Genomic DNA, 14,209 nt, shown 5'->3' on the forward strand with positions numbered 1-14,209 from the left:
GCTTGCAACAGGTCCGTTATTAGAAGTCCAAATATAGAAAGATATTCTTTTTATTTCAGCACTTGCCTTTTTGTTATGAGATGTTTAATAATGAAACATATTAATTTGGGGTTTTTCTCAACTTAGAATTATTCATAAAGCTATTAAGATACGATTGCTGTTTTGTCTCAGTTCTAAAATTCAACGTCTTAACTATTCATCTCCAATGCATACGACTCTGTGACCTTTGCATTCCTGTTAACTATGATGATGGGAAATTTTACTACTTAAGTCTCTTGTAAGGAAAGTCACTTTTGGAAAAGAAGTGAATGGGAGGAAGAGCTCTTTGTTTTTTGAACAAGTTGATGAGAGTGACTTCTGTGGTTCATTGGATGGCAATTAGTAATCTATTTTAGATAGCATTAGGAAATGTAGCTGTGTGGAATCAACCTGAAGTACCATGAACAGGTCCTTCCTGGGAAGTGTCAGGGCTGGATGATGAGGATGTGTGTAACTCATTAGAAGGGGGCAGGGAAAACTCCATACTTGTATTACATTTCTTCTGCAGGCAATTTCAAGACTCAACAGCCTAGTGTAGGCTGCTAGCAGATGTTCTTCTTGCAGAACTTTCTGAATACAACATAGGACACGCTGTCCCAGGCAGGCAGAGAAGTCTGAGGGGACTGCAGGGGCAGCTGTGGGACAGGCAGCTCCCATCTCTTCAGATGCACAGGGGTCTGGAGTAAATGACCCAAGCACAAAGGAATCCCCCTGCTCAGCCCTTGCCTCTGACAACAGCAAGGAGAGTCTGGTAAGAGGTCACTCTTGCCTGATTTATGCTGGAATTTATGTATAAATATATAGCTGGTGTTTTATGTGAAGTTCTTTCTTGTAGTCATGTTGGATGACTCCAGATTTTTTTCAGCTGTGCATCTATAAATATGAGTTATTGCTGAGAGTTGCTCTTGTCTGTCTTGATTAGCTAAGGGGACACATGAAGGACAAAAGTTTGACCTGTCAGTTCTCTTTCCTGTATACACTGCTAAAAGGATATACCTGAGGGATTATCTGCTAGCACAGTATTGGCATCCTTCCCCATCCATTGGTGGTGTTACTGCACAGAAACTTGTATTTCTGGCTTCTCTGCAAAACACTTCTGTTGAGAGAAGATTTCCCTCCTCCAGCTCACACTGCATGAGTGAGAAAAGTCTTCTACAGGCAAGTGCAACAGTTTTCCTTCACGTCCTGCACTGAAGAGTCTTTCATGAATCATAGCATTCCTACCGATGCAATAGGTATTGTCACTTTAGGCATAGATACTATCAAAAATGTCATTGCTGTTTGAGTCCTGTTAATTGCAGTACCAAATTCGTACAATGTAATGGAGAGTGGGTTCCTCCTGGTGTTCCTGTGACATAATGGCATTAGTTGGGAGCAGGACAAATAACCTTCCTTTGGCATTGTTCCACGTTATCTCCAAAATGGCTCCTTTTTTACTATTCCTACTTCAAATTTCTCTAAACCTCTTGCTTTTTTGATAGACACCATTCAGAAGCAGACTAGAAATGATTGGTTTTTGTTACCTAAATATTTTGGTAATAGAAATTATATTCAGTAAGTGTCTTTTCTGCAAATTTTTCTACCTAAGGAAGAATTTGTAATCATAAGTGCTCTTGAGGGAGAAGTTTTCTATGGGTTGCTGAAGATGTTGCTGGAAATCACTGAGTTGATACTAACAGATATGGTGAGTTAGATTTGGACTATAGCTTGTATGAGGAATTCCTATCCTCTACCTTACAAACCTCCTTTTGAAAGAATTCACACTAAGTTACCTGAGAACTTCGTGTCTGGATTTTCTCTCTTAGTTGTTTGGTTTTTGGTTATTTGGTTTGTTGTTTAGAAATTTATCATGTGGTCTTTTCTTAATGACTTCTCAAAACTTTGCCATAATTCAGGCTTCCTAACATGACAGAGACTTAGATTAATCCGTTTTTTCATTTTCTATTTCATTAAACTCACAGCAGAACACGTGCACTGCGTAGTTCTTGAATGTAATAAAGGAGATTTAATCTCGAAAGTGCAGGTTGTTTTCAGAATCCTAAAGCTATTTCCTGTAAGCGTGTTATTGTTAAAGTACAACAAGTTTTCTACAAAACTGGAATGCTCATCAGGGACAAATTGGATGTAAAAAGAAGCATGCTGAGTTACGATAATGTGACTCATACCCAGAATATTCAAACTGTTATTAATAGTATGTTGTGTTACTAATTACACACCCACCACTGTTTTCTGGACCACTCAGGTGTAGAGCTCTTCTGTGCTCACACCGACCTGCACAAGAAATACACACCCAAGCTTTCTGTCCTCGGATGGACCAGCTGTTGGTTAAGATACAATTTAAAAAAGGGAAACAGTCTTTGAGGATTTAATTGTGTAGTGGGCCAATAATCAGGTAGCTTAAAACTTCTAGATTATGTAATGTTTAACATCTGGTTGCTGATTCTTTGGTTTTATTTTAATAAATGGCCTAATGAGGTAGCACTGAGCAGAATGTAGTAACTATGCAGTTGCTGGATTTTTTTTGTTTATATATTTTTTCTTCCCCTTTAAAAAATGATCTGCCAGTGGTGTTACATTAAAAGCAAGACACGAGCTCACTCTAGTGGAACATTTCCGTTTTTCCTGCTCAGTATTGTCAAATGAAAGAAAGTCTTATCCTGGTGCCAGCTGCTTTTGAATCGAGGTGTTTTTGCAAGGTGGTGTTGTGATGCAGATCACGGTTTATGAAACTGTCCTTTTTTTGTTTATGCCCAAGTCATACTTGGACACTTTTGGAATTCAAATTCATCACACCCATAACTAGCCTGTTCTATACAACATCAGTAGTTTTTTCCTCGAAGCTGAGACCTGTACTACGCAAATCACAAGCTTTGAGCATTAAGGTATGAAATACGTGACAAACTGTTTGTCTTGGGTAAACATGGAGTCCACAAAAAAAAAAGGTAGAGTGGGCATGTAACACTGGAGCCTGTGTATTTAGTACTGAAGTTGTGTTAAAAATGGTTGAGGCTCTTTCAGCCCATAATTTCCTCATTTGGAAAGACTAGAAACTTTGCCCTGGTAAGGCCTAATGGGACAGGCAAGTTCTTGAATTTGTTTTACGTACCTTTGGAGACAAAAGTAGCTGCAGCGCTGCTGGCTTGCACAGGAACCGAGGAGTCAGGCGATGGTTATCACTGTTCCCAGAGGTTTTTATTGTCGCTTGTTTGGCTTGTGGGGAAGCTCAAGCAGGGAACAGCATCCACAGAGTTTGTTGTGTCCCTTAGTGGTGGAGTGGAGAAAGGGGAGATGAGGACAGCACCTGTGTCCCTTGCTAACAAAGAGCTGCAGTCTGAGTTCACTGAGGGAAGACTGAAAAAATCAGCATGTAATGCACTTTGTTCAGGCAGGAGCATTGTAAATTGGCTTGAATTTTCTTTTTCCTGTGGCTAGGTTTACAAGTAGACTTTGAGGACCAGGAGAGACTTCAGTGTTAGCTGTGCATCACATTAGGAGATATTGGTGTTAATATGTGGATTTGTAGGATTGGTGGGAGAACAGAGTAAGCTCAGCCCCTCTCTCTCCTCAGTTATAATATAGATTTGTTTGAATGGGTATTGGGATGCCATGTTCCACTCACAATAAATAGTGTTTGAAACAAAGCTGAAATACATGGATGTGAAATAAAAGTAAAGCACTAATAGATGACTGAACTGGTAGAATCAGATAAAATTCTGTATTATTCTAATACTGATTAAAAAAAAAAAAACTAATTATATACTCTTGCATATGCAATCAACAAATTCAAAAGCTAATCCTTTTTATTGTGAAGAGTGTCTTGCCTCTTAGAGGAGCCATATCTGGAAGTCATTCCCTTGGTCGAGAGAGCAGAGCCCTGCACACTGCTATGTTCAAACTGACCAGGGTTACTCATCCAAAGGTACGTTACAGGCACACCGAAGTTGTCATCTGGGAAAGATTATAACATGGGATGTTCTTTCCTGGATTGGGTCCAAGTACTGAAATGCGTCACGAGGAATGTTGGCCGCTATCGATACCTGAAGGCCTGTGAAATCCATAATGTAGTTCTGATAAATGGCTTTAGTGGGAATTGTGGTTTCTTTTTTGTACATCCACGCAGAGTCAGTTTTAAGCACGAACTGTGTACCTGAGTCTGTTCAGGTGAAATAAAAAACCTCATTGCTTGGTTCTCTTGGTTCATGGAGTCTGAACTTGGAAGTTTTTCACCAAGAAGCGTAGATTAAACTGAATCAGAAAACTTTCTTTGTATTCTAATGGAAAGTCTTAAGGATGTTTCATTATGTAAGGAAACATTCATATAACTTTAGGAAACTGGTATCTTTTAATCTAAATGAAGCTGCAGTGACAATCTGTGTGTTTTCTATTTTTAGCAAAACTTACACAGAAAATGAATTTGTGTGGAAGAATGGGAGAAGGTGACTATGGTTGGAAAAAGCCAACTCTGATAATAGAAAGGAGATTGTTCAGTGTTGAATGCTACTTGATCTTGACTTTGGGGGAAAATGACTCTAACTGGAAAAGTGATGAAGTCTGTGGCTAATCTTGTGGATGGTGGTAGAAGTACCTCCACCACATTTTTATTCTGTAAAGACACTTCATGATGTATTGAATAGGACCGAAATTACCATCACATTGAGGGTCTTTTAGGCTTTCTTGGGAGTAGATGAGGGATGTTTTAAAAGCCAGATAAAGCCTCAGCTGTTTGAAGCAAGTTATGTACTGGAATATCTCAGCTCTTCAGTTTGGTCAGAATACTTTACTTGCTTTTCTGGACTACTCTGTGAACTGGTAAATATTTTGACTTCAGCACAGCAGTGACCATTGTCTCTTTTCTCTTTTCTTTGCAGTGATTCTATTCTGCATGGCAGCCCTAATATTTCCAATAGGATTTTACATCAATGAAGTTGGAGGTCAACCATATAAATTACCCAATAACACAGTGGTTGGGTCTTCGTATGTACTGTTTGTCTTATCCATTTTCTTTACAATAGTGGGACTTCTATTTGCTGGCAAAGTTTGTTTGCCTGGCTGATGAATGTCTGAACTGTGGGACTTTATTTTGGAAAAGAACAAGACGTCAGAATTGCATTCTCAGGAGGATGCCTAGATCAGACTATCGAACACTTACTGAAAAGAAGAATGCTTTGACTTGTTCTCACTATGCACTTTGGATGAAAAAAAAAGGAGAGCCTTTCCCATAACCAAATACAGACAACGTTGACTAATCTGAGCATATTTCATGCAGTCAGGTCTGCACTGTGATAGGAACTAATGAAGAATGCTTTACACTGAGAAGCATAATGTCCCATGTTACTGTACTGTTCCTGTTTTTAACGTCTAATGATTTGGAAGTCAAAGTATTTATGAACTTTGTGGTAGACCAGAGGGTTACAGAGGAATTCAAGTGAGGCTGGCCTCACTGTTTAGGAGATTAGTATTTTACATCTTCCTTCTGATGAGCAAAGCCTTTGGCACCAATGTGGATCAATCTTGCATTACTGCACCAAGAAGCCAATAGATCAAAACATGTTCTCTAAATGTATGTAACAGCAAGAAGACATACATCCCCTCCTCCCCCATAAGCTCTAGAAAAACACTAAAGAACATTTTAGAGGGGGATTTCTTCCTTATATTTATATAAATATATATATAAATATATATATATTTTGCTGATGCAGTATACAGTGTGTGTGTATGTGTGCGCGTGTGTATATACACATATGTATATATATGTATATATACACAAATGGTTCCTGGAAAAGACGTCAGAACGCTTTGCTAGCAAAACACTGTGGTGTGCAAAACTAGAACTCAATAGAAAAAAAGCCATTTCTCTGAAGGCCACATAGCTGAGAGTCTTCAGATTACCTCATTCTTTGTAGCAGCCCTTGATTTTAACAGTTTTTGTAATAGGTACAAACGATCCCATGCCTTTCTAGGTGCAATTTTAAGTTAAGCTAAAATTCTTTTTATGGTAATTTATTTGTATATGAGGGTAGAAGGTGAGATCATGTCATACCTTAAAGTTAAAATCCTAATTTTGGGAAACTGACACTATTTAAATTATTAGCAACTGTTGTACAGAGAGTCTCTTTTTTCTACTGCATTGTTACATTATCATTCATACGTGTTCAAGCACAGCATTTCACCATAGATAAGCGTTTCTTTAGCACAAGTAAAACACAGTGTTTAAAGTAATGCAAACACTATTCCACTGCAATGATGGATGAACTTATTTTGAGCATTAATTCATCTTTACAAAAAAACGAGCAATATAATAGTTTAAATAATATATACCTTGTTTACTGAAGTTGTTCTTTTAAATGTGGATTTAAGGGCCACCCAAATTTTGAGTAAATATTCCTCACTAAAGGTAGCTTTATTTCTGATCACAAAGATAAACCTTTGAATCCATGGATGTCATAATTCACTACTCAATATAACGTTGCAGCAAATACCATTTAGTGTCCCAGGAAAGCTGCCTGCACTGTATTTATTTTCCAGTTAACATGTGATTTACCTGAGATTCATTATGAAAACAAACAAAAATGTGTATGTTTCAAGAGCTATTTCATTGAGCTTATTAAGAAGAACTGCATTACTGAATAGACATTTTTCTCAAAAGTTAGTGAGACTGTATTTTGGAATGAGGTGGTTGTTAATGTAATCAGCAGTTTCCAAAATAGTCACTTATCAGATAAGCTTAAGTGTTTGAAAATAAGACAATTTGCACAATTCTTTTAAAATGTGTGCCATTCAGACCCTGGTGGGTCCCTGTCCTCCTCCTCCTCCTTCTCCTCCTTCTCCCAAAGTGTTTTAATACAAAAAGGTTATCTGCTGAATTAAATATTTTTTCTTTTGACATTTTTGAACAAATTGCCAATGGAATGGTCTATAAATGTCTTTTTTTTCCAGTCAGCTCACTCACAGGTAGAAGGGAGTGTTTATGAATCACTAAATTTTTCTGAAGTACACGAATCTGTAAATACAGTCAGGTATCTACTTTTGGAAGTAGTGGTTTAAATATTATTTGGTTCCTAATTTAAGCCTTCATCTGCATGGGTAGGCTGAGATCCCCAGTGATGTTGGTGGATGTAAAATGCAGGGTTCAGCTGCTCTGTATGTGTCTAAATATTTGATGTTATCACTGCTGTGTCCTAAGATGAAGTATTCACTAAAACTTAGATCATAAATTATGTTGGGGGAAAAAAAACTAAAAACCACCTTTTTTTTCAGAAATGTCACTCTTGTAAATAGTTCTAGGAGATTTTTGTAATGAGAACACAGGTGGCGGGGAGAATTTTTCAGCTACTGAGGTTTCTCATTCCCCAACTTACTTCAGTTATAGTAACATAATGTATACAGTGGATTTAGGCTTAGATTAAAGGGATCATCATTTAATAAAAAAATACAAACACTTTTCTTGGAGCATACCCAGACTGTGGCTGGCTGGCTGGAAATGGATCTGATATGCCAATGCTCCTGGTATGAATTATTAAATGATAGCAGAGATTTAACTAGTAATTGTTTAAATACTTGATCATTTTAAGTCCGGAAATAGATGCAACCATCTGCATTTAAAGAAAAAAACACCCAGTAATTGAAGAGATGGCTGTCAACAGTTGCTTTTAATAAGGTCACTAAGTACTATATAGTACAGTATTAATTTATAGCAGAAAATCATATCTTGTAAACTGTATATAAAACACTGTTCTATGGTGCAATCATTTGTCAAACCTTATGTCTGTTACTTTTGTTTTAAAGTTGTGTGCATTCTTTTCATACCGAAGAGCATCACTGTAAAATCTGCTGAAGACTATTTATAGGTTTTATTTGCACAAGGTTTTGGTTTAAACTACAGGAAGTTTGTATTGAACATGCCTGAATAGCTGTAGACTTTTTCAGTTCATGGAAAGCAAATGTTTCCATATGAATCTGCTCCAAAGGTAATCCCATATTTGTGTGAGTGTTTACATAACCTGTTCTGATTCAGCCAGCCATTATATCTAACTTGTTGAAGGACACCTCATTTCATGCATCACTAGGGATTCTTAATTAGCCTTTCGCTTCAAAATTCCCCCAAAGGTATGATGTCCCATCACAATGTGATTTGTGCACACTTTGTTGTTTATTTGGCTAACAAAATGTAAGACCGGAAACTCAAAATAACCTTCAGAAGGAAAAACTAGTTAATCTGTCTGTATGAATGTTACTGTTGAGCTCAGCTGAAACAATCACCTGGGAGCTGTTTGTGGGAGCCCTGGGGAGGGCTGTGCCTCCCTGGTGCCCCAGTCTGACCCTTTACCGTCGGTTTCCAGCGGTACGGGTTTCCTGGAGGTGCTGGCGCTGTGCACCACCCCAGCCCGTCCTCTGGCTGAAGAAAAGCCGCCAGACCAGGGCCCTCCCGTCCTCCCGTGTTTCGGAGCCATCGTTTAACCACTTGAGAACACAACTTGTAGGTTGCTGATTGCCCCAACACACACACACACACACACACACACACACACACACAAAGTGAAAGCTGTCCTTTAAAACCTTTGTGAAGGATGAAAACGATGAAGGAAACGGTGTCTGCAAGCAGGTTGTCCTGCCCGGGCGCTGCTCGAGGCCTGACCATCTGCATCCCTCGGCCTTTACTGAGAATTGTTTTCTAATTGGTTGGAACATTTTTCAATTAATGATTTCCGAACAACTGTTAATACAAACTGTATAAAATGAACATAATTTTCTTCACTTGTATTTTTGTTATTGAGCGAGTTTATCAAAATAAATTGTCTACGAAAGCGACTGGCCCCGGCTGCGCTGACTGGGCGCGGCGCCGCCCCTCGCCCGCACGTGCCGCCTCCCCGGCGGGGTTCCCGCTGCCCCGGCCGCTGCCGCCCTCAGGCGGCGGGAAGCGGCGCTGGCGGCTCCCGCCCGCGGCCGCGTCTCCAGCGGCAACGCCGTAACACGGCGGGAGCGCTGCGCCCCGCGGGCTGGGCGGCTGCTGCGCCGCGTCCGCGCCGGGCCCGCACGAGGGGAAGGGTCGGGTGGGCGCCGTGGCCTGGCAATGCTGAGGGGGTTGGGGGATCCCGAACAGCGGCGTGGCGGCAGCCTGGGCTTTCGGGACGTCTTTCCCCGATGAGGTGAGGAGAGTCTCGGGACGGGACGGCGCGGGGGGCTGAGGGGCCTTTCCCCGTGAGGTGAGGTGAGGTGAGTCTCGGGGACGGGAAGCTGAGGGGCCTTTCCCCGTGAGGTGAGGGGAGTCTCGGGGGCGGGAAGCTGAGGGGCCTTTCCCCGTGAGGTGAGGGGAGTCTCGGGGACGGGAAGCTGAGGGGCCTTTCCCCGTGAGGTGAGGGGAGTCTCGGGGGCGGGAAGCTGAGGGGCCTTTCCCCGTGAGGTGAGGGGAGTCTCGGGGGCGGGAAGCTGAGGGGCCTTTCCCCGTGAGGTGAGGGGAGTTTCGGGACGGGCCCGTGGGGCGGCGGCTGCTCTGACACCCGCGGGGTCTCAGGGCGGGTCTGGCAGCGGACTGAGGCGGGCGGCCCAACGAAATGAAAAGCAGGATTTTTATTATGGTTTTTGCTCTGGCTTTATTGCCTAAACCCGAGGGGCAGCTCCCCTACCTGCACAGCCGTGGAGCTCTGCATTTTGCTTTGGTTACTTTTTTTTCTGGTTGAGCTGCGGAGCTGCTCTCCCAGCAGCTGTGCATACATATAATTAACTGCCTCAAATCCCTTAACAAATAACTTGCAGAATAGTTCCTACATGGCTTTTCTATAGATGAGTAATTGTAATTTCTCTTTGCAGTTGTTTTTTAATTTGCTGTTGTCCCACATGTAACGTAATTATCATATAATTGCCGACAATATTAATACCTTTTTAATAGCGTATATTCTTGAGGATTTAAGCTTTCTACTCTAATGCTTTGTCTTTTTGCCTTTTTTTGAAAAAAAAAAAAAAATAAGGCTACGTCTATTCATCTAATGGATACATGTATGAGGAATATGGCACAGTTGTTGGACAATGATCAGTTTTTGGAAAAAGTTGGGTAAGGTTACAGTTGCCAGATCGTGTTGAGACTTTGTATGTAGATCTAGAGTAAATAACTGTAGTTTGTATAAACTAGGTACTATATCACTTCAAAACATGTATCAAATGGGACGTGTAGACAAATGTCAAAATATAAAACAGTTCCTACAGAAAAAACTTGTAAAGACTTTATGATAATACAGAAATATTATGAGTAATGAAGTCATCCCATAAAATTCATTGTCTTGTAGGGTGACCACAACATCCAGTCTAGAGGTTGATTGTCCACCATGGCAAGATTTTACTACATCTGCTCTAGGACCAGATAATGGATTGCTGGTGACACGTATCAACGAGACGCAGGATCTGCTGGTAGTCAAGTTTTCCTGCTAAATGGAGCAACAAGAAAAGCAACACATGCCCAGTATAAATACAGAGTGGGGAATAAATAAACTGATAGACAACTTTTATGTTTCCTTACATATATTTGCATATGCACACAGGCGATTTAACTAAAGTTACGAAATTGACATACAGTGTCTCTGCAAAGATGTGTCAGTCTGTGAACAAATGAGGCAAAACAATACAGGTAGATCAACTGCTGATAGTACGTTTTTCTTCAGAAAAGCAGAAGACAATATATATCCCTTCAAACTCTGTGAGATGGGTTTTGGAGCTACTTAAGTTTTCTTCCTTTCTGGTAAATCACTGGAGTATTGATTTTCTTTCGTTTCTTATTTGATCTATAGAGAGTACAAATGAAGAAAATACAGTCTGAAAAGGTGCAAACAACAGAAGAATGGCTGAGAAACTACAGTTTAGAATCCTTGCAATTAACATTAAAGCATCTGATAAACAAAGGCAACATTATTTTGTAAGTGCAACACTGTCCTTTCTTTACTCCGTCCTAATTTGTCTACATCTCTGATGCTAATTATGCACAGTGTTCCAGGGATTCGAGAGATGGTGTTGAAGAGGTTGAATTTACAGAAGAGACCATTACCAATTTTGAGTCCAGACTTTCTGAGTAAGTATCCGTCTTGTTTATGATTTTGATGTATAACTGACTGTCTCCCCATCTGCTATGATTACAGGTACTGCTGCAAGTCTTAATTTGTTATCGCTAGGGACTTCAGAGTATCTCAGCATTAAATCCTTTCTGCTGAGATTTAGGGTAGGTGATAACCTCACTACAGCTGAGGTTTGCGGTTGGTTTTTGTTGTTGGTGGTGGTTTTTTTGTTTGTTTTTGTTTGTTTTTTGTTTTTTTAATGAGGATGCCTATCAACCAGGTTTTGAACTGAAACAGTTGCATCGTTTTAGAAAGGCAGCTAGTGAATGGTTAGGTTTTCACAGGTAATACTGCATATTTTTGGGCTATGTTGACTGTAACTTGGATGAGTTTCAGGTCATGGATCTAGTCACAATATGTGGAAGATAAAAGTTTTCTCAGTGAATTTTAAATGTATGAAATCAAGAAAACTTAAATGGAGGAAAACATCTAATGAACAGGTTCAGTAAGCTGTAGAGTAATCACAGTGGTTTTGCTGGTCTTCAAAACACTTGATAGACTGTCCTTAGGGGTGCCACTACTTCTACACACCCCACTGTGTCATTCATGAAGATCCAGAACTGTCAGAAGGTTCAGCATCAGTACTTGGGTCCTGTGCCATCTAAGCAAACTGTTTGCAAATCTGGTTTAAAAAAGAAGTAGCTTTTGTGTTTCGAAAGAGCAAACAGTATTCCCCCTTGGAAATGTCAATTTAAACTTTTTGTTCACGTAATTGTAAAAACTGTGCACATGGTATTAAAAATAAGTTGATAGAAATAAAACAATTTTGGAGGACAGCAAGCATTTTGTTTTATTTCAGGTTATACCTATTTTGAAATGAAATTGTTGAAAGTTGGGCTGCAGTTAGTCTGGCACTTCTGTGAGCATGCTGCCTTTTAACCACAAGGTTATATTTCATGAGTGTCTTAATAATAGTGCAGTTTGTATTAAATACATCCCCTGACAATAACCTATGTGTAATTAACTAAACTCAGTTTTGCCTGAGCTTCTGTTGTTTACAGATACCCGTGGTGAATACCCCTCTCCTGTCTCTGAACAGAATAAGCCAGCAACTGATTAGAAAACATTTCAGTGATCCAGTTTTTCAGACAGCTACAAATCTGGTCAGTCACACAGCTTTAGGGGAAGAAGGATGTAAATGGTTAGCCCTGCAACAACTAGTTGTATGAGAACATTGAAAACAGTATTTTTAAAAGGTGATTTTGCATCTGTGAGAAAAAAGATGTGATGAAAACAAATGGTCGAAAGTTACATTGATACACAATGCAAGAGAATGCCTTAGCTAAATGTGTGCTATGCCTTTTGTCAGAGTGATTGAACTTTATCAGCAGCGAATTCAGTGGCTGTTGCAGGACAGCAGAAAGGTAACTTTAACTTTGCAGTATATTTTTAGAATGGAACTGTATACAGCATTAAAGAATAAATGAACTTTTGAATAGTAGTGAAAAGTGGCTTCTAGAAAGCTTATGTATTTTATTTACTGTGAATTACACATCATCATGTGCAGTGATACTTAGCTTGACAATGGATTGTTTTTCTGGATTGTTCATTGGTATGCAGTTTTTTGCTTTCTAGATCTAGTAATTTTCTTTCTCTTAGCAATTTTAATCATCAGGATCTCTCAGTGCAATTTAAAGGCGATGCTGAGCTTACCCTCTGTGACTGGAGTGGAGCTGTCTTGTAGTCTGTTGTGCCCTCTCTTGCACAGCTGGTTAATCAGTTATTGTGCATAGCAGGGCGAATAGTCACGAATGGGAAGTGGACATGACTCCCTCTTGAAGGGGATAGAGAAAGAAGCAGCATTTCAAACTCTAGCTTCCACTAAGTTGCTTGATTTAACCTGAAGGAGATGCTGTAGACAAAGTTATTTTTCATCCTCTGAAATAATGAATAGGTTGTCTTGGGAAGGAGTGAATATGACTCACTGATGAGGATAAACGGGAGCCAGTAGACCTCTCTTTTTTTTTTTTCTTGGCTTTGTCACTCTGTCATCTTTATGCTAAAAAGCTTAAACTGAAAATAAATACCTAATGTTTAATTTTAAAGTGGTTTTGTACAGAAGATTCAGGAACATTTTTGAACGTTAGATAAGCTTAGTATTTACAAGTACTTTTCTCTTTCAAGGTGTTTGGCCTTATAAAAGGAACCAAAGTTGGACTTGTGGTTCATGTGTCTGATACAAGTTACGGACATAGACTACTGGATTTTCAGAAGGCCCTTTTGGTAAATAATAATAATGCAGACTGTGGCGATTATAACATATTAATCAAGTTCTTGTGTAAGTGCAAGCCAGGAACTAAGTAGAAAAAACTCTGCTTAAATTCATAATATACAATACAGTAGAAGTTTTCTGTTGTAGAAGAGTATGTTTTAAGTGTCTTTGAAAGTATGTTCTTTGGTCATGTCTAGATCCAAACAAACTCCAGTATGTACCATAATAATAATACTTTTCATATTAATATTTAGAAATGTCTTAATTCTTGCACCAGCATTCTCAATGGAATAAACTTGACTAACAGAAAGAGATGCAAGAGCTAGAACCAAGTTCTACATAGAGCTATTGATTTAAATATAGGTTTTTTATGCCTTTATGTTGTGTCACAACAAGGCACACCTCACAATTTTGACCAGAACCTTGGTAAGTTTACCGCTTCCTGAAGTCCCAAAGAAAGTTGTGCTTCATTGTGCTCTTTATTTTTATGAAACTTTTATGATAAGGAAGATACAATCTATCTAGTTTGCTGTATAACTTTGAAACTTTGTACAATTTCATTTCCTGCATTCAGGAATTATTTAACTTTTATTTCTATTATTTGCATTTTTCATTTGTGCATTTTCAGTAAAACTACTTCAGGAAAACTCAAGTTCCACATAGTCTGGTTGGCTCAACCTTAATACCTGAACTATTGTTTGGCCCTATCCATTAATATGCGTGAAACATTTTTTTAGCAGTTGCTTGATGAGTGAATATGCCCATTCTAGATCAGTATTATATGTTCTTTCATGTGATCATCGACTGAAGAGAAAAACTGATACCAGTACAACAAATATTGCCTGCCTCATGCCCCATT

At 39.4% G+C, this 14,209-nt stretch overlaps 2 protein-coding genes across 12 annotated transcripts in view; both read left to right on the plus strand.

Annotated features, from left to right (window-relative positions):
• MOSMO (modulator of smoothened) overlaps positions 1-8,843 on the plus strand; it is a 31,389-nt gene extending 22,546 nt beyond the window's left edge. Inside the window, exons 4-5 of one of the 4 annotated variants that reach the window (XR_010466354.1) lie at positions 548-790; positions 4,908-5,013. Coding sequence is in view for 1 of the 4 variants with exons in the window: in XM_065031083.1 (XP_064887155.1) it covers positions 4,908-5,092 (185 nt within the window). In the remaining 3 variants the exon portion in view is untranslated. Of the gene's footprint in view, positions 1-547; positions 791-4,907 lie in introns of all 4 variants that reach the window. The other 3 variants (XR_010466355.1, XR_010466353.1, XM_065031083.1) reach the window with 3 other exon arrangements.
• Positions 8,844-8,969: 126 nt separating this feature from the next.
• VWA3A (von Willebrand factor A domain containing 3A) overlaps positions 8,970-14,209 on the plus strand; it is a 28,002-nt gene continuing 22,762 nt past the window's right edge. For 4 of the 8 annotated variants that reach the window (XR_010466350.1, XR_010466351.1, XR_010466352.1 and 1 more), the window contains exons 1-7: positions 8,970-9,185; positions 10,005-10,087; positions 10,320-10,440; positions 10,818-10,942; positions 11,021-11,095; positions 12,448-12,502; positions 13,263-13,361. Coding sequence is in view for 5 of the 8 variants with exons in the window: in XM_065031066.1 (XP_064887138.1) it covers positions 10,023-10,087; positions 10,320-10,440; positions 10,818-10,942; positions 11,021-11,095; positions 12,448-12,502; positions 13,263-13,361 (540 nt within the window). In the remaining 3 variants the exon portion in view is untranslated. Of the gene's footprint in view, positions 9,253-10,004; positions 10,088-10,319; positions 10,943-11,012; positions 11,096-12,447; positions 12,503-13,262; positions 13,362-14,209 lie in introns of all 8 variants that reach the window. The other 4 variants (XM_065031068.1, XM_065031070.1, XM_065031071.1 and 1 more) reach the window with 4 other exon arrangements.

This window comes from Columba livia, chromosome 15 (genome assembly GCF_036013475.1).
Source record: "Columba livia isolate bColLiv1 breed racing homer chromosome 15, bColLiv1.pat.W.v2, whole genome shotgun sequence".
NCBI classification, from domain to species: domain Eukaryota; kingdom Metazoa; phylum Chordata; class Aves; order Columbiformes; family Columbidae; genus Columba; species Columba livia.